The following is a 27,582-nucleotide window of genomic DNA, read 5'->3' on the forward strand; positions in this document are numbered from 1 at the left end:
CATTTATTGGATATTTCAAACTTTTTTAACAAATCAAAAACTGAAAAATTGGGCGTGCAAAATTATTCAGCCCCTTTACTTTCAGTGCAGCAAACTCTCTCCAGAAGTTCAGTGAGAATCTCTGAATGATCCAATGTTGACCTAAATGACTAATGATGATAAATACAATCCACCTGTGTGTAATCAAGTCTCCGTATAAATGCACCTGCACTGTGATAGTCTCAGAGGTCCGTTAAAAGCGCAGAGAGCATCATGAAGAACAAGGAACACACCAGGCAGGTCCGGGATACTGTTGTGAAGAAGTTTAAAGCCGGATTTGGATACAAAAAGATTTCCCAAGCTTTAAACATCCCAAGGAGCACTGTGCAAGCGATAATATTGAAATGGAAGAAGTATCAGACCACTGCAAATCTACCAAGACCTGGCCGTCCCTCTAAACTTTCAGCTAATACAAGGAGAAGACTGATCAGAGATGCAGCCAAGAGGCCCATGATCACTCTGGATGAACTGCAGAGATCTACAGCTGAGGTGGGAGACTCTGTCCATAGGACAACAATCAGTCGTATAATGCACAAATCTGGCCTTTATGGAAGAGTGGCTAGAAGAAAGCCATTTCTTAAAGATATCCATAAAAAGTGTTGTTTAAAGTTTGCCACAAGCCACCTGGGAGACACACCAAACATGTGGAAGAAGGTGCTCTGGTCAGATGAAACCAAAATTGAACTTTTTGGCAACAATGCAAAACGTTATGTTTGGCGTAAAAGCAACACAGCTGAACACACCATCCCCACTGTCAAACATGGTGCTGGCAGCATCATGGTTTGGGCCTGCTTTTCTTCAGCAGGGACAGGGAAGATGGTTAAAATTGATGGGAAGATGGATGGAGCCAAATACAGGACCATTCTGGAAGACAACCTGATGGAGTCTGCAAAAGACCTGAGACTGGGACGGAGATTTGTCTTCCAACAAGACAATGATCCAAAACATAAAGCAAAATCTACAATGGAATGGTTCAAAAATAAACATATCCAGGTGTTAGAATGGCCAAGTCAAAGTCCAGACCTGAATCCAATCGAGAATCTGTGGAAAGAACTGAAAACTGCTGTTCACAAATGCTCTCCATCCAACCTCACTGAGCTCGAGCTGTTTTGCAAGGAGGAATGGGAAAAAATGTCAGTCTCTCGATGTGCAAAACTGATAGAGACATACCTCAAGCGACTTACAGCTGTAATCGCAGCAAAAGGTGGCGCTACAAAGTATTAACTTAAGGGGGCTGAATAATTTTGCACGCCCAATTTTTCAGTTTTTGATTTGTTAAAAAAGTTTGAAATATCCAATAAATGTCGTTCCACTTCATGATTGTGTCCACTTGTTGTTGATTCTTCACAAACAAATACAGTTTTATATCTTTATGTTTGAAGCCTGAAATGTGGCAAAAGGTCGCAAAGTTCAAGGGGGCCGAATACTTTCGCAAGGCACTGTATCTTGAGTCAATTGGTAGATGGGTCAAAAATTACAAAGCAAACATTGAATATCCCTTTGAGCATGGTGAAGTTATTAATTACACCTTGGATGGTGTATCAATACACCCCAGTCACTACAAAGATACAGGTGTCCTTCCTAACTCAGTTGCCGGAGAGGAAGGAAACCGCTCAGGGATTTCACCATGAGGCCAATGGTAACTTCGAAACAGTTACAGAGTTTAATGGCTGTGATAGGAGAGAACTGAGGATGGATCAACAACACAATACTAACCTAATTGACAGAGTGAAAAGAAGGAAGCCTGTACAGAATACAAATATTTCAAAACCTACATCCTGTTTGCAACAAGGCACTAAAGTACAACTGTAAAAAATGTGGAAAAAGAAATTAACTTTATGTCCTGAATACAAAGCGTTATGTTTGGGGCAAATCCAACACATCCCCCAGTACCACTCTTTATATCTTCAAGCATTGTTGTGGCTGCATCATGTTATGGGTATGCTTGTCATCGGCAAGGACTGGGGAGTTTTTTAGGATAAAAATAAACGGAATAGAGCTAAGCACAGGCAAAATCCTAGAGGAAAACCTGGTTCAGTCTGCTTTCCACCAGACACTGGGAGATGAATTCACCTTTCAGCAGGACAATAACCTAAAACACAAGGCCAAATCTACACTGGAGTTACTTACCAAGAAGATATTTAATATTCTTGAGTGGCCTAGTTAGTTTTGAAAATCTACGGCAAGACTTGAAAATGGATGTCTAGCAATGATCAACAGCATTGTACAATCCAGGTGTGCAAAGCTTACCCAGAAAGACTCACAGCTGTAATTGTTGCCAAAGGTGATTCTAACACATATTGACTCAGGGGTGTGAATACATTTGTAAATTATGTTTTTGAAAAACAGGTTTTCACTTTGTCATTATGGGGATTTGTGTGTGTATATGGATGAGACAAAAAATAAATTTGATCCATTTTGAATTCAGGCTGTGGAATAAGTCAAGTTTCAATACTTTCTGAAGGCACTTTTACTCCAGAAGTTATGTAGGAGTTTGACAGCTTTTCATTTTTTCACTAATTTAAAATTGGCTGTACCAGCTACAAAACCCTGCATTGATTGTTCTTCTCAGGGCTCTGTCCCCCCCCTCCTCACACACACATGCCTCCCATTACCACCCTACTCCCACTCAAACTGGCAGCCGCAGTCACGATGCCTCTTCAGCCTGCCAAGGGATCTTGTTGTGGATCTTCACACACATACACACACACACACACACACGTACATACAGTTGAAGTCAGAAGTCATGGATGTCGCAGGTCTTCACAAAATTCTAAATGTCATTAAATGTCAAGAGGAGATGATGTCAACAGGAGATGATGTCAACAGGAGATGAAGGTAGATTGACACGACACGATTTACAATTTTACTCCGACAAAACCAAATGAACATGATGAATACGCCGGCGTGATGACGGCGTTTATATCCGAGACGTGCGCACCGCTCTGAAATTTAAATCTAGAGTCGGGGCTTGAAGGCAACCCCGTCAATTCCTACACTGAATCAAGCTCCTTCCATCGCCGTCTCACCGAGAAGAAGCAGAGAGGAAGAAGGAGAGGAACATGAAAAACAAACTTGTATATGTACCAGAAAACTCCCACAGTATGCTCATGGGGAACACTCCTCACACTGGCCAACAATATGGCCTGCTTCCCAAGTGGCCCCCCTATTCCCTATTCAGTGAGTTACTTTTGACCAGGGCCCATAGGAAATATGGTGCCATTTTGAACGAATACATAGGCAGTAGACACAGACAGAGAGGGGCTTCTGGGATGCTTCAGGGGGTATGAGGGGTGATACTTCCAGTCTTGTTGTTTGTCACGGGCCTACACACAATACCGCATCAGAGTCTGGTTCCTCTCTAGGTTTCCTCCTAGGTTCCTTCCTTTCTAGGGAGTTTTTCCTAGCCACCGTGCTTCTACACCTGCATTGCTTGCTGTCTGGGGTTTTAGGCTGGGCTTCTTGTACAGCACTTTGTGAAATCGGCTGATGAAAAAAGGGCTTTATAAATTTGATTGATTGATTGATTGATCATGTCAAAGTGGAAATATGTTTTGTGTGACATTTTTACAAATTCATTAAAAAGGAAAAGCTGAAATGTCTTGAGTCAATAAGTATTCAACTCATTTGTTATGGCAAGCCTAAATAAGTTCAGGAGTAAAAATTTGGACATATCTAGGACAGTGTGATGGCAGCAGACAGGAGCATGTGGACATCTCTAGGACAGTGTGGACATCTCTAGAACAGTGTGGACATCTCTAGGACAGTGTGGACATCTCTAGAACAGTGTGGACATCTCTAGGACAGTGTGGACATCTCTAGGACAAGGTGGACATCTCTAGGACAGTGTGAACATCTCTAGGACAGTGTGGACATCTCTAGGACAGTGTGGACATCTCTAGGACAGTGTGGACATCTCTAGGACAGTGTGGACATCTCTAGGGCAGTGTGAACATCTCTAGGACAGTGTGGACATCTCTAGGACAGTGTGGACATCTCTAGGACAGTGTGATGGCAGCAGACAGGAGCATGTGGACATCTCTAGGACAGTGTGGACATCTCTAGGACAGTGTGGACATCTCTAGGACAGTGTGGACATCTCTAGGACAGTGTGAACATCTCTAGGACAGTGTGGACATCTCTAGGACAGTGTGGACATCTCTAGGATAGTGTGGACATCTCTAGGACAGTGTGGACATCTCTAGGACAGTGTGAACATCTCGAGGACAGTGTGGACATCTCTAGGACAGTGTGGACATCTCTAGGACAGTGTGGTAGGACAGTGTGGACATCTCTAGGACAGTGTGGACATCTCTAGGACAGTGTGGACATCTCTAGGACAGTGTGGACATATCTAGGACAGTGTGGACATCTCTAGGACAGTGTGGACAGTGTCTTTTTCTACATTTTGTTACGTTACAGCCTTGTTTTTTATTTTATTTTACCTTTATTTAACTTGGCAAGTCAGTTAAGAACAAATTCTTATTTTCAATGACGGTCTAGGAACAGTGGGTTAACTGCCTTATTCAGGGGCAGAACGACAGGTTTGTACCTTGTCAGCTCGGGGATTCGATCTTGCAACCTTTCGGTTACTAGTCCAACGCTCTAACCACTAGGCTACCCTGCCGCCTCTACACTCTAACCACTAGGCTACCCTGCCGCCTCTACACTCTAACCACTAGGCTACCCTGCCGCCTCATTCTAAAATTAATTAGATAAATAAAAATCCTAATCAATCTACACACGTAGACATGTTTGCAAATGTATAAAAAATAAAACAGAAATACCTTATTTACATACATACATAATTTACATAAGTATTCAGACCCTTTGCTATGAGAATCTAAATTGAGATCAGGTGCATCCTGTTTCCATTGATCATCCTTGAGATGTTTCTACAACTTGATTGGAGTCCACCTGTGGTAAATTCAATTCATTGGACATGATTTGGAAAGGCACACACCTGTCTTATATAAGGTCCCACAGTTGACAGTGTATGTCAGAGCAATAACCAAGCCACCAGGTTGAAGGAATTATCGAGGATTGTGTCGAGGTACAGATCTGGGGAAGGGTACCAAAACATTTCTGCAGCATTGAAGGTTCCCAAGAACACAGCGGCCTCCATCGTTGTTAAATGGAAGAAGTTTGGAACCACCAAGACTCTTCCTAGAGCTGGTCACCCGGCCAAACTGAGCAATCGGGGAGAAGGTCACTCTGACAGAGCTCCAGAGTTCCTCTGTGGAGATGGGAAAACCTTCCAGAAGAACAACCATCTCTGCAGCACTCCACCAATCAGGCCTTTATGGTAGAGTGGCCAGATGGAAGCCACTGCTCAGTGAAAGGCACATGATAGCCCGCTTGGAGTTTGACAAAGGCATCTAAAAGACTCACAGACCATGAGAAACAAGGTTCTCTGGTCAGATGAAACCAAGATTGGAGGAAACCTGGCACCATCCCTACGGTGAAGTATGGTGGTGGTAGCATCATGCTGTGGGGATGTTTTTCAGCGGCAGGGACCGGGCGACTAGTCAGGATCTAAAAAAGAACGAAGCAAAGTACAGAGAGATCATTGATGAAAACCTGCTCCAGAACGCTCAGGACCTCAGACTGGAGCGAAGGTTCACCTTCCAACAAGACAACAACCATAAGCACACAGCCAAGACAACGCCAGAGTGGCTTTGGGACAAGTCTCGCATTGTCCTTGAGTGGCCCAGCCAGAGCCCGGACTTGAATCCAATTGAACATCTCTGGAGAGACCTGAAAATAGCTGTGCAGCAACACTTCCCATCCAACCTGACAGAGATTGAGAGGATCTGCAGAAAGGAATGGGAGAAACTCCCCAAATACAGTTGTGCCAAGCTTGTAGTGTCATACCCAAGAAGATTCTAGGTTGTAATCGCTGCCAAAGGTGCTTAAACAAAGTACTGATTAAATGGTCTGAATACTTATGTAAACGTAATATTTAAGTTTTTATTTATTTTTTTATGTACAAAAATGTCTAAAAATGTTTTTGGCTTTGTCATTATTGTGTTGTCATTAAAGGGTATTGTGATGTCATTATGGGGTATTGTCTGTAGAATGAACAGAATCTGTCTGAATAGAGTCTGTCTGAATGAATAGTGTGTCTGAATGAATAGTGTCTGTCTGAATGAATAGTGTATTTGTCTGAATAGTGTATGTCTGAATAGTGTCTGTCTGAATAGTGTCTGACTGAATACTGTCTGTCTGAATAGTGTCTGACTGAATACTGTCTGTCTGAATAGTGTCTGACTGAATACTGTCTGTCTGAATACTGTCTGTCTGAATAGTCAGTCTGAATAGTGTCTTTCTGAATCGTGTCTGTCTGACTCTAAATAGACTCTGTCTGAATCGTGTCTGTCTGAAAAGAGTCCTTCTGAATAGTGTCTGTATAGAGTCTGTCTGAACAGTGTGTATCTTAATAGTGTCTGTCTGAACAGAGTCTGTCTGAACAGAGTCTGTATGAATAATCTGTATGAATAATCTGTATGAACGGTGTCTGTCTGAATAGAGTATGTCTGAATAGTGTCTGTCTGAATAGAGTCTGTCTGAATAGAGTCTGTCTGAATCTAAATAGTCTGTCTGAATAGTCTGTCTGACTAGTATGTCTGAAATAGTGACTATCTGAATAGTCTGAATAGAGTATGTCTGAATAGAGTCTGTCTGAACAGTGTCTGTCTGAATAGTGTCTGTCTGAATAGTGTCTGTCTGAATAGTGTCTTAACAGAGTCTGTCTGAATAGAGTCTGTCTGAATAGTGTCTTAACAGAGTCTGTCTGAACAGAGTCTGTCTGAATAGAGTCTGTCTGAACAGTGTCTGTCTGAATAGTGTCTGTCTGAATAGTGTCTTAACAGAGTCTGTCTGAACAGAGTCTGTCTGAATAGAGTCTGACTGAATAGTGTCTGTCTGAATAGTGTCTTAACAGAGTCTGTCTGAACAGTGTCTGTCTGAATAGTGTCTGTTTGAATAGTGTCTGAACAGAGTCTGTCTGAATAGCGTCTGTCTGAACAGAGTCTGTCTGAATAGTGTCTGAACAGAGTCTGTCTGAATAGAGTCTGTCTGAATAGAGTCTGTCTGAACAGTGTCTGAACAGAGTCTGTCTGAATAGTGTCTGTCTGAATAGCGTCTGTCTGAACAGAGTCTGTCTGAATAGTGTCTGAATAGAGTCTGAACAGAGTCTGTCTGAATAGTGTCTGAACAGTGTCTGAACAGAGTCTGTCTGAATAGTGTCTGTCTGAATAGTGTCTGTCTGAATAGTGTCTGTCTGAATAGAGTCTGTCTGAATAGAGTCTGTCTGAATCTAAATAGTCTGTCTGAATAGTCTGTCTGACTAGTATGTCTGAAATAGTGACTATCTGAATAGTCTGAATAGAGTATGTCTGAATAGAGTCTGTCTGAACAGTGTCTGTCTGAATAGTGTCTTAACAGAGTCTGTCTGAACAGTGTCTGTCTGAATAGTGTCTTAACAGAGTCTGTCTGAACAGTGTCTGTCTGAATAGAGTATGTCTGAATAGTGTCTGTCTGAATAGTGTCTTAACAGAGTCTGTCTGAATAGAGTCTGTCTGAATAGTGTCTTAACAGAGTCTGTCTGAACAGAGTCTGTCTGAATAGAGTCTGTCTGAATAGAGTCTGTCTGAACAGTGTCTGTCTGAATAGTGTCTGTCTGAATAGTGTCTGTCTGAATAGTGTCTTAACAGAGTCTGTCTGAACAGAGTCTGTCTGAATAGAGTCTGACTGAATAATGTCTGTCTGAATAGTGTCTTAACAGATAATGTCTGTCTGAATAGTGTGTCTTAACAGAGTCTGTCTGAACAGTGTCTGTCTGAATAGTGTCTGTCTGAATAGTGTCTGAACAGAGTCTGTCTGAATAGTGTCTGTCTGAATAGCGTCTGTCTGAACAGAGTCTGTCTGAATAGTGTCTGAACAGAGTCTGTCTGAATAGAGTCTGTCTGAATAGAGTCTGTCTGAATAGAGTCTGTCTGAATAGTGTCTGAATTGAGTCTGTTTGACTCTGAATAGTGTCTGTATGAACAGAGTCTTTCTGAATAGTGTCTGTTTGAATAGTGTGCGAAGTATGTGTTGTCGTGTGTGTGTGTGTGAGTGTTTGGACCCTGGACCCTGACCCCAGCCCTCCATCTTCCTCAAAGCCCAGCCAGCGAACGTATTGATTGGTTGGCCTCCCAGCAAGATCTCTCACAGTCCAGCCAGCGTATGTAGTGATTGGTTGAACGCCCAGCAAGATCTCTCACAGTCCAGCCAGCGTATGTAGTGATTGGTTGAACGCCCAGCAAGATTACTCACAGCCCTTTCTTTTTATTTTACCTTTATTTAACCAGGCAAGTCAGTTAAGAACAAATTCTTATTTTCAATGACGGCCTAGGAACAGTGGGTTAACTGCCTGTTCAGGGGCAGAACGACAGATTTGTACCTTGTCAGCTCAGGGGTTTGAACTTGCAACCTTCCGGTTACTAGTCCAACGCTCTAACCACTAGGCTACCTGCCGCCTCCACACTCTAACCACTAGGCTACCCTGCCACCTCTACACTCTAACCACTAGGCTACCTGCCGCCTCCACACTCTAACCACTAGGCTACCCTGCCACCTCTACACTCTAACCACTAGGCTACCCTGCCTCCTCTACGCTCTAACCACTAGGCTACCCTGCCGCCTCTACACTCTAACCACTAGGCTACCCTGCCTCCTCTACACTCTAACCACTAGGCTACCCTGCCGCCTCTACACTCTAACCACTAGGCTACCCTGCCTCCTCTACACTCTAACCACTAGGCTACCCTGCCGCCTCTACGCTCTAACCACTAGGCTACCCTGCCTCTACCACTGTATTATCACTTCTGCGCAGCTCATGCTAGGTGTTAACGCTAGGTTTTAACGCTAGGTAGGTGTTAATGCTAGGTGTTAACGCTAGGTGTGAGCTAATCCTAACATTGGTAAGATAGAACAGATGTGAAGAAGGAGGGACAGACAGAAAGAAAGAGAGAGAGAGAGAGAGAAAAAAAAAGTGATCGAGAAGAAGACAGAAATAGAGAAAGGGTGACAGATGTGGCTAGGGGGTGATGTTTGCAGCTCCCTGAGGTGTGTGTGTGTGTGTGTGTGTGTGTGTGTGTGTGTGTGTGTGTGTGTGTGTGTGTGTGTGTGTGTGTGTGTGTGTGTGTGTGTGTGTGTGTGTGTGTGTGTGTGTGAGAGAGAGAGAGAGAGAGAGAGAGAGAAATACACTACAGAAGAAGAAGGAACAGCACGTCAGAAATCAGCTCAATGTAATTGAAAAATCCATAGACTCTAACCACTTCTGGGAAAATTGGAAAACACTAAACAAACAACACTACTAAGAGTTATCTATCCAAAACGGAGAAGTATTGGTAAACCACTTCTCCTAACTTTTTGGCTCTATAACAAAGAACAAACAGCAAAAACATATACATGATCAAATACAAATCTTAGAATCAACTATTAAAGACTATCAGAACCCACTGGATTCTCCAATTACATTGAATGAACTAATGGACAAAATATAAATCCTCCAACCCAAAAAGGCCTGTGGTGTTGATGGTATCCTCAATGAAATGACAAAATATACAGATCACAAATTCCAACTGGCTTTCCTTAAACTCTTTAACATCATCCTTAGCTCTGGCATCTTCCTCAATATTTGGACCCAAGGAGTGATCACCCCAGTAGCTAACTAACGTTAGATAACTAGCTAACACACCGGTACATATTGCTGTAATGCTATGCGGTTCGTAAGGACAGCGTAGCTAACAAGCCAACATAATAACGTGTAACGTAACTTATTTAAAAAGTCATTACATTTTTTTTTTTCCACCCCAATTTCGTGGCGTCCAATTGTTTAGTAGCTACTATCTTGTCTCATCGCTACAACTCCCGTACGGGCTCCCGTACATGCATCCTCCGATACACAACCCAACCAAGCCGCACTGCTTCTTAACACAGCGCACATCCAACCCGGAAGCCAGCCGCACCAATGTGTCAGAGAAAACACCGTGCACCTGGCAACCTTGGTTAGCGTACACTGCGCCCAGCCCGCCACAGGAGTCGCTGGTGCGCGATGAGACAAGGATATCCTTACCGGCCAAACCCTCCCTAACCCGGACGACGCTAGGCCAATTGTGCTTCGCCCCACGGACCTCACAGTCGCGGTCGGTTACAACAGAGCCTGAGCGTGAACCCAGAGTCTCTGGTGGCACAGCTAGCGCTGCAACCAAGCCGCACTGCTTCTTAACACAGCGCGCATCCAACCCGGAAGCCAGCCGCACCAATGTGTCAGAGAAAACACCGTGCACCTGGCAACCTTGGTTAGCGTACACTGCGCCCAGCCCGCCACAGGAGTCGCTGGTGCGCGATGAGACAAGGATATCCTTACCGGCCAAACCCTCCCTAACCCGGACGACGCTAGGCCAATTGTGCGTCGCCCCACGGACCTCCCGGTCGCGGCCGGTTACGACAGAGCCTGAGCGTGAACCCAGAGTCTCTGGTGGCACAGCTAGCGCTGCAGTACAGCGCCCTTAACCACTCCGCCACCCGGGAGGCCGAAAAGTCATTACTTAATTACATTGCTCAACATTTTCTTAACATTAGTCATAATTAGTTAAAGCAGTGAATTTCTGTCCGCTCTCTTCAAGACTACGGCTGCATATTTTCCTCCATTTCTTCAAATCTGAAAACGTTGTGAAACCACGCCCATTTTCTGAAGAATTGCATTATGGGCCCTTGAAGCACAGAAATAGTGTCCACTGCGTGTATACTTCGTATTTTGCCGAATTTAGTACGACATCCGGGAACTTTTGGCATACTAACTATATCCACACAGTACGATGACCAATGAGCATACTATATACTCAATTCAGATGAATATTCAGTTGAATTCAGTTAGTATGAATATTCAGTTGAATTCAGTTAGTATGAATATTCAGTTGAATTCAGTTAGTATGAATATTCAGTTGAATTCAGTTAGTATGAATATTCAGTTGAATTCAGATAGTATGAATATTCAGTTGAATTCAGTTAGTATGAATAATCAGTTGAATTCAGTTAGTATGAATATTCAGTTGAATTCAGTTAGTATGAATATTCAGTTGAATTCAATTAGTATGAATATTCAGTTGAATTCAGTTAGTATGAATATTCAGTTGAATTCAGTTAGTATGAATATTCAGTTGAATTCAGTTAGTATGAATATTCAGTTGAATTAAGTTAGTATGAATATTCAGTTGAATTCAGTTAGTATGAATATTCAGTTGAATTCAGTTAGTATGAATATTCAGTTGAATTCAGTTAGTATGAATATTCAGTTGAATTCAGTTAGTATGAATATTCAGTTGAATTCAGTTAGTATGAATATTCAGTTGAATTCAGTTAGTATGAATAATCAGTTGAATTCAGTTAGTATGAATATTCAGTTGAATTCAGTTAGTATGAATATTCAGTTGAATTCAGTTAGTATGAATATTCAGTTGAATTCAATTAGTATGAATATTCAGTTGAATTCAGTTAGTATGAATATTCAGTTGAATTCAGTTAGTATGAATATTCAGTTGAATTCAGTTAGTATGAATATTCAGTTGAATTCAGTTAGTATGAATATTCAGTTGAATTCAATTAGTATGAATATTCAGTTGAATTCAGTTAGTATGAATATTCAGTTGAATTCAGTTAGTATGAATATTCAGTTGAATTCAGTTAGTATGAATATTCAGTTGAATTCAGTTAGTATGAATATTCAGTTGAATTCAGTTAGTATGAATATTCAGTTGAATTCAGTTAGTATGAATATTCAGTTGAATTCAGTTAGTATGAATATTCAGTTGAATTCAGTTAGTATGAATATTCAGTTAGTATGAATATTCAGTTAGTATGAATATTCAGTTAGTATGAATATTCAGTTGAATTCAGTTAGTATGAATATTCAGTTGAATTCAGTTAGTATGAATATTCAGTTAGTATGAATATTCAGTTAGTATGAATATTCAGTTGAATTCAGTTAGTATGAATATTCAGTTGAATTCAGTTAGTATGAATATTCAGTTTGTATGAATATTAAGTTAGTATGAATATTCAGTTAGTATGAATATTCAGTTGAATTCAGTTAGTATGAATATTCAGGTAGTATGAATATTCAGTTAGTATGAATATTCAGTTAGTATGAATATTCAGTTAGTATGAATATTCAGTTAGTATGAATATTCAAACACAGCTTTGGTCTTTTATAAAGCCCCCGGCGGCGTTTGTTATTATCCCGAATAATCTTTCATTTTGGAAAATTAATTGGAGCCCTACATTGCTGAAGATTTAGAGTGTCTCTTTCTCTCTTCTTCCCTACATCTCCTCTCGCTTCTAACATCTCTCTCTTTCTCTTTCTCTCTCTCTGCTCTCTCTCTCTCTCTGTCTCACTCTCTGTCTCTCTGCTGTCTTTCGCTCTCATTCTCTCACTTCTATATTTCGCTCTTGTCTAAATTCAATTCTAAGGGCTTTATCTCTCTCTCTCATCGCTCTGCTCTTTCTCTCTCTCTAGCGATGAGTCCCGAGGATGGGTGAAGGGAAGGAGAGGGGAGGATTGGTTAGGGGGAGGAGAGGAGAGGATGGGTGAGAGGGATGAGAGGTGGGGAAGGAGAGCTGAGGATTGGTTAAGGAGGTGGAGAGGAGAGGAAGAGGGAGGGGAGGAGAGGTGGAGAAGGAGACGAGAGGACACCGACAGTTGTGAATCTGATGCAGCCGAAGAGCTACTGCCCCTTTACGCAGGAAATCACTGAACAACAGACAGGGACATTGGACCATCGAAGAGGTGCAAATATGATGAGAACTACATTGTTTTGGGGTTCACTTATATTGTGAGTAGTGCCTTTCCTCAGCCACAGTGTGTTAGATGTATTATCTCACAACTCTATGAAACCTTCACTCTAGCTCAGACATTTAGAAACAAAACATGCCAATTTGAAAAAATAAGCCACGGTAGTTTTTTGAGTGAGAATAAAGATGACCTTTGAGTAGTAAGACATGTATAAAAGCAACAGATACCATTAATAAGAAGGGGCTAGAAGCATCTTATATGGTGAGTTACCGAGTGGCTGGGACAGGCAAGCCCCGTACTATTGTAGAGGAGTGGCTAGGACAGACAAGCCCCATACTATTGTGAAGGAGTGGCTAGGACAGGCAAGCCCCACACTATTGTGGAGGAGTGGCTAGGACAGACAAGCCCCGTACTATTGTAGAGGAGTGGCTAGGACAGACAAGCCCCATACTATTGTGGAGGAGTGGATGGGACAGACAAGACCCATACTATTGTGGAGGAGTGGCTAGGACAGGCAAGCCCCGTACTATTGTAGAGGAGTGGCTAGGACAGACAAGCCCCATACTATTGTGGAGGAGTGGCTAGGACAGGCAAGCCCCACACTATTGTGGAGGAGTGGCTGGGACAGACAAGACCCATACTATTGTGGAGGACTGGCTAGGACAGACAAGCCCCATACTATTGTGGAGGAGTGGCTAGGACAGGCAAGCCCCACACTATTGTGGAGGAGTGGCTAGGACAGACAAGCCCCGTACTATTGTAGAGGAGTGGCTAGGACAGACAAGCCCCATACTATTGTGGAGGAGTGGCTGGGACAGACAAGACCCATACTATTGTGGAGGAGTGGCTAGGACAGGCAAGCCCCGTACTATTGTAGAGGAGTGGCTAGGACAGACAAGCCCCATACTATTGTGGAGGAGTGGCTAGGACAGGCAAGCCCCACACTATTGTGGAGGAGTGGCTAGGACAGACAAGCCCCGTACTATTGTAGAGGAGTGGCTAGGACAGACAAGCCCCATACTATTGTGGAGGAGTGGCTGGGACAGACAAGACCCATACTATTGTGGAGGACTGGCTAGGACAGACAAGCCCCATACTATTGTGGAGGAGTGGCTAGGACAGGCAAGCCCCATACTATTGTGGAGGAGTGGCTAGGACAGACAAACCCCATACTATTGTAGAGGAGTGGCTAGGACAGGCAAGCCCTATACTATTGTGGAGGAGTGGCTAGGAAAGACAAGCCCCATACTATTGTAGAGGAGTGGCTGGGACAGACAAGACCCATTCTATTGTGGAGGAGTGGCTGGGACAGACAAGACCCATACTATTGTGGAGGACTGGCTAGGACAGACAAGCCCCATACTATTGTGGAGGAGTGGCTAGGACAGACAAGCCCCATACTATTGTAGAGGAGTGGCTAGGACAGACAAGCCCCATACTATTGTGGAGGAGTGGCTAGGACAGGCAAGACCCATACTATTGTGGAGGAGTGGCTAGGACAGGCAAGACCCATACTATTGTGGAGGAGTGGCTAGGACAGGCAAGACCCATACTATTGTGGAGGAGTGGCTGGGACAGGCAAGACCCATACTATTGTGGAGGAGTGGCTAGGACAGACAAGACCCATACTATTGTGGAGGAGTGGCTAGGACAGGCAAGACCCATACTATTGTGGAGGAGTGGCTAGGACAGGCAAGCCCCATACTATTGTGGAGGAGTGACTGGGACAGGCAAGCCCCATACTATTGTGGAGGAGTGGCTAGGACAGACAAGCCCCATACTATTGTGGAGGAGTGGCTAGGACAGGCAAGCCCCATACTATTGTGGAGGAGTGGCTGGGACAGACAAGACCCATACTATTGTGGAGGAGTGGCTGGGACAGACAAGACCCATACTATTGTGGAGGAGTGGCTGGGACAGACAAGACCCCTACTATTGTGGAGGAGTGCCTGGGACAGACAAGACCCATACTATTGTGGAGGACTGGCTATGACAGACAAGACCCATACTATTGTGGAGGAGTGGCTAGGACAGACAAGACCCATACTATTGTAGAGGAGTGGCTAGGACAGACAAGACCCATACTATTGTGGAGGAGTGGCTAGGACAGGCAAGACCCATACTATTGTGGAGGAGTGGCTAGGACAGACAAGACCCATACTATTGTGGAGGAGTGGCTAGGACAGACAAGACCCATACTATTGTAGAGGAGTGGCTAGGACAGACAAGTCCCATACTATTGTGGAGGACTGGCTGGGACAGACAAGACCCATACTATTGTAGAGGAGTGGCTAGGACAGACAAGTCCCATACTATTGTGGAGGACTGGCTGGGACATGCAGGCCCCATACTATTGTAGAGGAGTGGCTAGGACAGACAAGCCCTATACTATAGATCTGTCGTTATGCCCCTGAACAGGCAGTTAACCCACTGTTCCTAGGCCGTCATTGAAAATAAGATTTTGTTCTTAACTGACTTGCCTAGTTAAATAAAGGTTAAATAAAAATAAAATCCTTTCAAGCACACCCTTCTCATTAACCTGTGGTGAGTTATTCACTATTTTCAATGAACAAATAAGGTTTTATATGTAAGGTGGTTAAATAAAAAGCAAAATGATTATTATTATTTGTGCCCTGGTCCTATAAGAGCTCTTTGTCACTTCCTACGAGCCGGGTTGTGACTAAAACTCACACTCATTCTTATGTTTAATAAATGTATTGTATAGTGTGTGTGTGTGTGTGTATGGCAGGCTTACAATGATGGCAAAAAAACTACATTTGAGAGTGTACAAGACTGTAAAACGTTTGGGAACCACTGGGTTAGGGGAAGGAGAGGAGAGGGAGACGGCATGGGGGGGGGGATACAGCTATATGACTAAACAACATGTAATTTGGGACCCCCCCCCCCCCCCAGAGAAACACTAGTAGTGAAAAGCACAGCACTTACACCAGCCATCTAGAATATAATCTACATATTCTGTCTCTACGTTCACAGCTGTCTGACTGCAATAAGCCATTAGGAGATGAGATGAGAGGATACAGGAAGAGAGTGTGTATGTGTGAGTGCATGCATGCGTGTGTGCGGGCATGTGTTCTGCCCCCCCCTTACACCCTACCCCCCAGTGGCCATGTGGATCAGCCTAATGGTCTGTTCATGGGCTAACAAACAGCCTCCCTCCCTCCCTGCCTGTCTACCTACCTGTCTCCCTGCCTGTCTCCCTCCCTGCCTGCCTGCCTCCCTGCCTGTCTCAGACCCTCCATGCCTCTCTCCCTGCCTGTCTCCCTTCCTGTCTCAGTCCCTCCATGCCTCTCTCCCTGCCTGTCTCAGTCCCTCCCTGCCTGTCTCCCTGCCTGTCTCAGTCCCTCCCTGCCTGTCTCCCTTCCTGTCTCATTTCCTGTCTCAGTCCTTCCCTGCCTGTCTTCTTGCCTCTCTTCTTGCCTGTCTCAGTCCCTCCCTGCCTGTCTCAGTCCCTCCCTGCCTGTCTCCCTGCCTGTCTCAGTTCCTCCCTGCCTGTCTCCCTGCCTGTCTCAGTCCCTCCCTGCCTGTCTCCATGCCTGTCTCAGTTCCTCCCTGCCTGTCTCCCTGCCTGTCTCAGTCCCTCCCTGCCTGTCTCCCTGCCTGTCTCAGTTCCTCCCTGCCTGTCTCCCTGCCTGTCTCAGTTCCTCCCTGCCTGTCTCCCTGCCTGTCTCAGTCCCTCCCTGCCTGTCTCAGTCCCTCCCTGCCTGTCTCCCTGCCTGTCTCCCTGCCTGTCTCCCTGCCTGTCTCAGTTCCTCCCTGCCTGTCTCCCTGCCTGTCTCCCTGCCTGTTGCGTACAAGAACTTCATCATTTATATTGTTGCTGTGTAAACACTCCTACTACAAATCTGCTTGGGAGAAATCGTTTTGTGAACACATACTTACAGACAGACACACATACTTACAGACAGACACACATACGGACACACAATTCACATAACACACACGCCTTCCGTTATCGTTTTGTACAGACACACTTACGGACAGACAGGACACACATCTGGGCTTTGCCACTTAGCCCCTTATCGCTCTTTTTGTCTCTGTGTGTATGTGTGTGTGTGTGTGTGTGTGTGTGTGTGTGTGTGTGTGTGTGTGTGTGTGTGTGTGTGTGTTGTGTTGCGTTGTGTGTGTGTGTGTGTGTGTGTGTGTGTGTGTGTGTGTGTGTGTGTGTGTGTGTGTGTGTGTGTGTGTGTGTGTGTGTGCTGTGTTGCGTTGTGGTGTGTGTGTGTGTTGCGTTGTGTTGTGTTGTGGTGTGTGTTGCGTTGTGTTGTGTTGTGGTGTGTGTTGTGTTGTGGTGTGGTGTGTTGTTGTGTTGTGTTGTGTGTGTGTTGTCTCTACAGTAAGTACTATGACAGGGAGGCTCACCATGCTACACTGTGTGGTTCTACTATGCTACACTGTCTCTTCCCACTGTGGTTCTACCATGCTACACTGTGTGGTTCTACCATGCTACACTGTCTCTTCACCGTGGTTCTACCATGCTACACTGTCTCTGCACTGTGTGGTTCTACCATGCTACACTGTCCCTTCACTGTGTGGTTCTACCATGCTATACTGTCTCTTCACTGTGTGGTTCTACCATGCTACACTGTGTGGTTCTACCATGCTACACTGTCTCTGCACTGTGTGGTTCTACTATGCTACACTGTCTCTGCACTGTGTGGTTCTACCATGCTACACTGTCTCTGCACTGTGTGGTTCTACCATGCTACACTGTCTCTTCACTGTGTGGTTCTACCATGCTACACTGTCTCTACACTGTGTGGTTCTACCATGCTACACTGTCTCTGCACTGTGTGGTTCTACCATGCTACACTGTCTCTTCACTGTGTGGTTCTACCATGCTACACTGTCTCTGCACTGTGTGGTTCTACCATGCTACACTGTCTCTTCACTGTGTGGTTCTACCATGCTACACTGTCTCTGCACTGTGTGTTTCTACCATGCTACACTGTCTCTGCACTGTGCGGTTCTACCATGCTACACTGTCTCTTCACTGTGTGGTTCTACCATGCTACACTGTCTCTCCACTGTGTGGTTCTACCATGCTACACTGTCTCTTCACTGTGGTTCTACCCTGCTACACTGTCTCTTCACCGTGGTTCTACCATGCTACAATGTCTCTTCACCATGGTTCTACCATGCTACACTGTCTCTTCACTGTGGTTCTACTATGCTACACTGTCTCTGCACTGTGTGGTTCTACCATGCTACACTGTCTCTGCACTGTGTGGTTCTACCATGCTACACTGTCTCTTCACTGTGTGGTTCTACCATGCTACACTGTCTCTACACTGTGTGGTTCTACCATGCTACACTGTCTCTGCACTGTGTGGTTCTACCATGCTACACTGTCTCTTCACTGTGTGGTTCTACCATGCTACACTGTCTCTGCACTGTGTGGTTCTACCATGCTACACTGTCTCTTCACTGTGTGGTTCTACCATGCTACACTGTCTCTGCACTGTGTGGTTCTACCATGCTACACTGTCTCTGCACTGTGTGGTTCTACCATGCTACACTGTCTCTTCACTGTGTGGTTCTACCATGCTACACTGTCTCTACACTGTGTGGTTCTACCATGCTACACTGTCTCTGCACTGTGTGGTTCTACCATGCTACACTGTCTCTTCACTGTGTGGTTCTACCATGCTACACTGTCTCTGCACTGTGTGGTTCTACCATGCTACACTGTCTCTTCACTGTGTGGTTCTACCATGCTACACTGTCTCTGCACTGTGTGTTTCTACCATGCTACACTGTCTCTGCACTGTGCGGTTCTACCATGCTACACTGTCTCTTCACTGTGTGGTTCTACCATGCTACACTGTCTCTCCACTGTGTGGTTCTACCATGCTACACTGTCTCTTCACTGTGGTTCTACCCTGCTACACTGTCTCTTCACCGTGGTTCTACCATGCTACAATGTCTCTTCACCATGGTTCTACCATGCTACACTGTCTCTTCACTGTGGTTCTACTATGCTACACTGTCTCTGCACTGTGTGGTTCTACCATGCTACACTGTCTCTGCACTGTGTGGTTCTACCATGCTACACTGTCTCTTCACTGTGTGGTTCTACCATGCTACACTGTCTCTACACTGTGTGGTTCTACCATGCTACACTGTCTCTGCACTGTGTGGTTCTACCATGCTACACTGTCTCTTCACTGTGTGGTTCTACCATGCTACACTGTCTCTGCACTGTGTGGTTCTACCATGCTACACTGTCTCTTCACTGTGTGGTTCTACCATGCTACACTGTCTCTGCACTGTGTGTTTCTACCATGCTACACTGTCTCTGCACTGTGCGGTTCTACCATGCTACACTGTCTCTTCACTGTGTGGTTCTACCATGCTACACTGTCTCTCCACTGTGTGGTTCTACCATGCTACACTGTCTCTTCACTGTGGTTCTACCCTGCTACACTGTCTCTTCACCGTGGTTCTACCATGCTACAATGTCTCTTCACCGTGGTTCTACCATGCTACACTGTCTCTTCACTGTGGTTCTACCCTGCTACACTGTCTCTTCACTGTGTGGTTCTACCATGCTACACTGTCTCTTCACTGTGTGGTTCTACCATGCTACACTGTCTCTGCACTGTGTGGTTCTACCATGCTACACTGTCTCTTCACTGTGTGGTTCTACCATGCTACACTGTCTCTTCACTGTGTGGTTCTACCATGCTACACTGTCTCTTCACTGTGTGGTTCTACCATGCTACACTGTCTCTTCACTGTGGTTCTACCCTGCTACACTGTCTCTTCACTGTGGTTCTACCCTGCTACACTGTCTCTTCACTGTGGTTCTACCATGCTACACTGTCTCTGCACTGTGTGGTTCTACCATGCTACACTGTCTCTGCACTGTGTGGTTCTACCATGCTACACTGTCTCTTCACTGTGGTTCTACCATGCTACACTGTCAGTGAAGGTGTGGAAACAAGGAAGGAAAACAAGAAAACCCTAGATGTATTAACTACATAATGTCTATACATCAATATTACATCACTGATTTCACATATTTCTCCTGTAGATTGGAGGTAGTGCTATGAGGTCAGGTGTAAGGGGTAAAAGTTCAAAGGTCAATCAGTACCTGATGACCTCTGCTTGCTGTGTGAGCTGCTCCTGGACCTTCCGGCACACCTCTCCGGCCGTGGCGTTGTCCTTGCCGATCTTGGTGAAAAGGGCACCGATCTTGTCGCTACGCAGGAAGCCCGCCGCTCGCCGTTTCAACAGGTGGCTCAGACACGCCTCGATGGTGCCTGGAGGAGAGAAGGAGAGAGCATTGTAGAAGACCCCAAACGAAGAAAAACCTTATACAGAATTAGTGATCATAGCCTGGCAAGTGAAACTGGACACCATCAACAACAACACATTGCCAGAGAGGACAGACTCTGTCATCACTGTGGGTCAGGAAGCCAGAGAGGACAGACTCTGTCATCACTGTGGGTCAGGAAGCCAGAGAGGACAGACTCTGTCATCACTGTGGGTCAGGAAGCCAGAGAGGACAGACTCTGTCATCACTGTGGGTCAGGAAGCCAGAGAGGACAGACTCTGTCATCACTGTGTGTCAGGAAACCAGAGAGGACAGACTTTGTCATCACTGTGTGTCAGGAAGCCAGAGAGGACAGACTCTGTCATCACTGTGTGTCAGGAAGCCAGAGAGGACAGACTCTGTCATCACTGTGGGTCAGGAAGCCAGAAAGGACAGACTCTGTCATCACTGAGTGTCAGGAAGCCAGAGAGGACAGACTCTGTCATCACTGTGTGTCAGGAAGCCAGAGAGGACAGACTCTGTCATCACTGTGGGTCAGGAAGCCAGAAAGGACAGACTCTGTCATCACTGTGGGTCAGGAAGCCAGAGAGGACAGACTCTGTCATCACTGTGGGTCAGGAAGCCAGAAAGGACAGACTCTGTCATCACTGTGGGTCAGGAAGCCAGAGAGGACAGACTCTGTCATCACTGTGGGTCAGGAAGCCAGAAAGGACAGACTCTGTCATCACTGTGGGTCAGGAGACATGGAAAGTGTAAAACACTATACAGAAATATATAGAGAGAGGGAGCAAGACAGAGAGGGAGGAGAGTTAGAGAAAGAGACAGAGAGCGAATGCTATTTGGCTATAAACAGAGAGTACACAGTAGCAGAATACATGACCACTGTGACTGACCCTAAATTAAGGAAAGCGTTGACTGTGTAAAGATTCAGTGAGCATAGCCTTGCTATTGAGAAAGGCCACCGTAGGCAGACCTGGCTCTCAACAGAAGACAGGCTATGTGCTCACAGCCCACAAAATGAGGTGGAAACCGAGCTGCACTTCCTAACCTCCTGCCAAATGTATGACCATATTAGAGACACATATTTCCCTCAGATTACGCAGACCCACAAAAAAAATGGAAAACAAATACAGTTTTGATAAACTCCCATGTCTACTGAGTGAAATACCACAGTGTGCCATCACAACAGCAAGATTTGTGACCTGTTGCCACGAGAAAAGGGCAACCAGTGAAGAACAAACACCATTGTAAATACAACCCATATTTATGCTTATTTATTTTCCCTTTTGTACTTTAACTATTTTTACACCATTACAACTCTGTAAATTTACATATGACATTTTAATTAATTTTATTATCTTGGAACGTCTGTGAGTGTAATGTTTACTGTTCATTTTTATTGTTTATTTCACAAAGTGTTTATTATCTATTTCACTTGCTTTGGCAATGTCAACATATGTTTCCCATGCCAATTAAGTCCTTAAATTGAAATTGAATTGAGACAGAGAGAGTGAGTGAGTGAGTGAGAGAGAGACAGAGAAAGAGAGAGAGACACAGAGGGAGAGAGACAGAGAGAGAGACAGAGAGAGGAGACAAAGAAAGACAGAGAGAGAGAAAGAGAGAGAGAGAAAGAGAAAGAGAGAGACAAAGAGAGACAGAAACAGAGAGAGACAGAGACAAAGAGAGACAGAGAGAGAAACAAAGAGAGACAGAGAAACAGAGACAAAGAGAGAGAGAAACAGAGACAAAGAGAGACAGAGAGAGAAACAAAGAGAGACAGAGAGAGAGAGAGAAAGAAAGCTCATTAAGTCAGAGAGTGGAACCAAGGTAGAAGAGAAACACAATTTCCTTCAGAGTCACTGTGTGTGTGCATCTGCCCATGGTGTGTGTGTGTGCTCATCTACCCATGGTGTGTGTGCATCTGCCCATGGTGTGTGTGTGTGCTCATCTACCCATGGTGTGTGTGCATCTACCCATGGTGTGTGTGCATCTGCCCATGGTGTGTGTGTGGAGCAGATGAATCATCTAAGTGGTAGCTAAGTGCTTTCCAATGAGAGCACAGCATGGACCAGGCCAGATATCTTTCCTAAAATTCCCTGAACCGAGTCCGATGGGCCCAGACATTATGCATCAATAACTAGAGTACAGGTAGGGCCTGTTTCTTCATCAATAGCCAGGGTACAGGTAGGGCCTGTTTCTTCATCAATAACTAGGGTACAGGTAGGGCCTGTTTCTTCATCAATAGCCAGGGTACAGGTAGGGCCTGTTTCTTCATCAATAACTAGGGTACAGGTAGGGCCTGTTTCTTAATCAATAACTAGGGTACAGGTAGGGCCTGTTTCTTCATCAATAGCCAGGGTACAGGTAGGGCCTGTTTCTTCATCAATAACTAGGGTACAGGTAGGGCCTGTTTCTTCATAAATAACTAGAGTACAGGTAGGGCCTGTTTCTTCATCAATAACTAGGTTACAGGTAGGGCTCTGGTATGACTAAATTGATCACTAACATTTTGAAGCTGAGCCATTTGCTCGTGCCTTGCTGCGCATTACGTTAAAATCTGACTAAGATTATAACATGGTGTCAGAAGTACTTCAACCTCATCAAATATAACACAGGAGAGATTATTTCACAGAAAATAATGTTCTCTGAGTGATGAAAAGTAGCTAACAGCTCTCATGTCTCTTCGTTCGTTGAGCTGAGTCAGAGATACTTTTGAGGAGGTGGGAAACTCCATCGGAATCGCATTAACGGCCATCGTGTACGTTGCCCATGCTACTTCAATGGGCCGCGAGGTGCATTCTGGGCAGTTCTGGGACAAGCAGAGGTCTCCATCAAAGGGTGAATGGGAGTCAATTGGGGTGCTAGATCAAAAACTCAACATTAGCATGAATTTAGTCAACATTAAGTATTTTTTTTTAATTGAACCTTTATTTAACCAGGCAAGTCAGTAAAGAACACATTCTTATTTACAAAGACTGCCTAGGAACAGTGGGTTAACTGCCTTGTTCAGGTGCAGAACGACATGATTTTTACCTTGTCAGCTCGGGGATTAATCCAGACCCTGCAGTGCCTAGCTCCACTCCTATTCCCCAGGTGCTCTCATTTGTTGACTTCTGTAACCGTAAAAGCCTTGGTTTCATGCATGTTAACATTAGAAGCCTCCTCCCTAAATTGGTTTTATTCACTGCTTTAGCACACTCTGCCAACCCGGATGTCCTAGTTGTGTCTGAATCCTGGCTTAGGAAGGTCACCAAAAAAACTGAAATTTCCATCCCTAACTAGAACATTTTCAGACAAGATAGAACTGCCAAAGGGGGCGGGGTTGCAATCTACTGTAGAAATAGACTGCAGAGTTCTGTCTTGCTATCCAGGTCTGTACCCAAACAATTCGAGCTTCTACTTAAAAAAATCCACCTTTCCAGGAACAAGTTTCTCACCGTTGCCGCTGTTATAGACCTCTGCCCCCAGCTGTGCCTTGGACACCATATGTGAACTGATTGCCCCCCATCTATCTTCAGAGCTCGTGCTGTTAGGTGACCTAAACTGGGATATGCTTAACACCCCAGCCATCCTATAATCTAAGATTGATGCCCTCAATCTCACACAAATTATCAATGAACCTACCAGGTACCACCCCAAAGCTGTAAACACGGGCACCCTCATAGACCTCCTAACCAACTTGCCTTCCAAATACACCTCTGCTGTTTTCAACCAAGATTTCAGCGATCACTGCCTCATTGCCTGCATCCGTAATGGGTCTGCGGGCAAACGACCTCCCCTCATCACTGTCAAACACTCCCTAAAACACTTCAGCGAGCAGGCCTTTCTAATCGACCTGGCCTGGGTATCCTGGAAGGATATTGACCTCATCCTTTGGTTTTCTATGGGAAGCTCTATTTAGCCATAGGATCCTGGTTGCAGTTCCTATGGCTTGCACTAGATGTCAACAGTCTTTAGAAATTGGTTGATGCTTTTCTTTTGAGAAATGAGGAAGTAGTGTTCTTTGTGAGTGTCAAGCCAAGTGGACTCTTCAGTTTGGTGCGCGTGAACTGGAACGCGCTTCACGTTGTATTTCGGTATTGAACACAGTATATTCCATTGTAAATTATTATTATTATTTAATTATGTAAATGTTTTTTATGTTTTAGGATACCTAAAGTTGGATTAGGAACGTTGTTTAACTTATTAGATACTTTGTAGTCATGTTGTGCGAGTTGAAACCGGTGTATTTCTGAATCAAACGCGCCAAATAAATGGACATTTTGGGACATAAAGAAGGACATTATCGAACAAAAGGTGATGTATCTGTGACATTTTGGAGTGCCAACAGAAAAATATCTTCAAAGGTAAGGCATTAATTATCACAGCTATTTCTGACTTTTGTCGCGCACCCGCCTGGTTGAAATCTGATTTTCATGTGATTGTCCCAGATAATCGCATGGTCTGCTTTCGCCGAAAAGCCTTTTTGAAATCTGACACAAGAAGTGAAGCTTTATTTTGAAGCATAACACTTGTATGTTTTATGAATTTGTATTATGAGTATTTCTGTTTTTGAATTTGGTGCGCTGCAATTTCACTGGATGTTGTCAAATCAATCCCGTTAACGGAATTCGAGCAGGAAGGGATCACTAAGAAGTTAAATAAGCATGACCCATTCAAAAAACATTGGAAACAGGAACAGATATAGCCCTTGGTTCTCTCCAGACCTGACTGCCCTTGACAAGCACAAAAACATCCTGTGGCGTTCTGCATTAGCATCGAACAGCCCCCGTGATGTGCAACTTTTCAGGGAAGTTAGGAACCAATACACACAGGCGGTAAGGAAAATTTCAATAAGCATTTTTCTACGGCTGGCCATGCTTTCCACCTGCCTATCCCTACCCCTGTCAACAGCCCTACACCCCCCACAGCAACTCGCCCAAACCTCCCCCACTTCTCCATCACCCAAATCCAGATAGCTGATGTTCTGAAAGTGCTGCAAATATATGGACCCCTACAAATCAGCCGGGCTAGACAATCTGGACCCTCTCTTTCTAAAATGATCCCGACGCCATTGTTGCAAACCCCATTACTAGCCCGTTCAACCTCTCTTTCATATCGTCTGAGATTCCCAAAGATTGGAAAGAAGCCGCGGTCATCCCCCTCTTCAAAGGGAGAGACACTCTTGACCCAAACTGCTACAGACCTATATCCATTCTACCCTGCCTTTCTGAAGTCTTTGAAAGCCAAGTTAACAAACAGATTACCGACCATTTCGAATCCCACCGTACCTTCTCCACTATGCAATCTGGTTTCAGAGCTGGTCATGGGTGTACCTCAGCCACGCTCAAGGTACTAAACGATATCATAACCGCCATCGATAATAGACAATACTGTGCAGTCGTATTCATCGACCTGGCCAAGGCTTTCGACTCTGTCAATCACCACATTCTTATCGGCAGAATCAACAGCCTTGGTTTCTCAAATGATTGCCTCACCTGGTTCACCAACTACTGATAGAGTTCAGTGTGTCAAATCGTGTCAAATCGGAGGGCCTGTTGTCCAGACCGCTGGCAGTCTCTATGGGTGTGCAACAGGGTTCAATTCTCTGGCCGACTATTTTCTCTGTATACATCAATGATGTCGCTCTTGCTGCTGGTGATTCTCTGATCCACCTCTACACAGACGACACAATTCTGTATACTTCTGGCCCTTCATTGGACACTGTGTTAACTAACCTCCAGACAAGCTTCAATGCCATACAACTCCCCTTCCGTGGCCTACAACTGCTATTAAATGCAAGTAAAACTAAATGCATGCTCTTCAACCGATCGCTGCCTGCACCTGCCCGCCTGTCCAGCATCACTACTCTGGAATGTTCTGACTTAGAATATGTGGACAACTACAAATACCTAGGTGTCTGGTTAGACTGTAAACTCTCCTTCCAGACTCACATTAAGCATCTCCAATCCAAAATTAAATCTAGAATTGGCTTCCTATTTTGCAACAAAGCATCCTTCACTCATGCTGCAAAAAATACCTTTGTAAAACTGACCATCCTACCGATCCTTGACTTCAGCGATGTCATTTACAAAATAGCCTCCAACACTCTACTCAACAAATTGGATGCAGTCTATCACAGTGCCATCCGTTTTGTCACCAAACCCCCCCATATACTACCCACCACTGCGACCTGTATGCTCTGATTGGCTGGCCTCGCTTCATACTCGTCGCCAAACCCACTGGCTTCAGGTCATCTACAAGTCTCTGCTAGGTAAAGCCCCGCCTTATCTCAGCTCGCTGGTCACCATAGCAGCACCCACATGTAGCACGCACTCCAGCAGGTATATCTCACTGGTCACCCCCAAAGCCAATTCCTCCTTTGGCCGCCTTACCTTACAGTTCTCTGCTGCCAATGACTGGAACAAACTGCAACAATCACTGAAGCTGGAGACTCATGTCTCCCTCACTAACATTAAGCACCAGCTGTCAGAGCAGCTCACAGATCACTGCACCTGTGCATAGCCCATCTGTAAATAGCCCATCCAACTACCTCATCCCCATACAGTATTTATTTGATTTATCTTGCTCGTTTGCACCCCAGTATCTCTACTTGCACATTCATCTTCTGCACATCTACCATTCCAGTGTTTAATTGCTATATTGTAATTACTTTGCTACCATGGCCTATTTATTGTCTTATATTACCTCATGTGCACACACTGTATATATACTTTTTCTACTGTATTATTGACTGTATGTTTGTTTTACTCTGTGTAACTCTGTGTTGTGTTGAACTGCTTTGCTTTATCTTGGCCAGATCCCAATTGTAAATGAGAACTTGTTCTCAACTAGCCTATCTGGTTAAGTTTGGTTACTGGTTATTGGTTACTGGCCCAACGCTCTAACCACTGCCACCTCACAACATTACAAACCTTTTTCGAGATGTGAGATAATTAACTTGCTTCGGTAGTATCATATAACTTTGGAATCATGACATTACTTTCAAGGAAAATAGGCAGGTTCCCTGACTCATATCCTTACTTTGAGAAGGGATTTGCTTGATGATTAGCTTAGCAACCCGACCAACGTGAGCGCGATTGGTCGACATTCTGCTGGGTGGGGCGTTATACGGTCCTCCATTTATTGACCAATGGGATTCCTATTTCCTCCTTTCTCTAATATCTCTGGCAGAGCAGCCCAAGCGGAGCCATTGCTATGGATACGCAGACAGAGCAGCCATCAGCAGAGTGCATGCAGAGCGAGCCATCTGCGACAGACAGAGAACAGCAGCTAATGGATTTAATAATGGAGGAAGTTATTTCTGATTTCGGGTTTAGGGCAGGTCCTTAAATTTGGCAGAGCCTTAAAGTTGGTAGAAGCAATCAAGCCTGGGTAGGGTAGGGCCTGAACGTCTCGGGCTTAA

At 44.7% G+C, this 27,582-nt stretch overlaps 1 protein-coding gene across 1 annotated transcript in view; it reads right to left on the minus strand.

Annotated features, from left to right (window-relative positions):
* Nucleotides 1-27,582, minus strand: part of LOC139383137 (small G protein signaling modulator 2-like) — a 121,267-nt gene that overhangs the window by 59,809 nt on the left and 33,876 nt on the right. The window contains exon 3 of the mRNA XM_071127492.1: nucleotides 19,995-20,163. Within this exon, the coding sequence (XP_070983593.1) occupies nucleotides 19,995-20,163 (169 nt within the window). The remainder of the gene's footprint in view (nucleotides 1-19,994; nucleotides 20,164-27,582) is intronic.

This window comes from Oncorhynchus clarkii, chromosome 24, assembly GCF_045791955.1.
Source record: "Oncorhynchus clarkii lewisi isolate Uvic-CL-2024 chromosome 24, UVic_Ocla_1.0, whole genome shotgun sequence".
Classification (NCBI taxonomy): domain Eukaryota; kingdom Metazoa; phylum Chordata; class Actinopteri; order Salmoniformes; family Salmonidae; genus Oncorhynchus; species Oncorhynchus clarkii.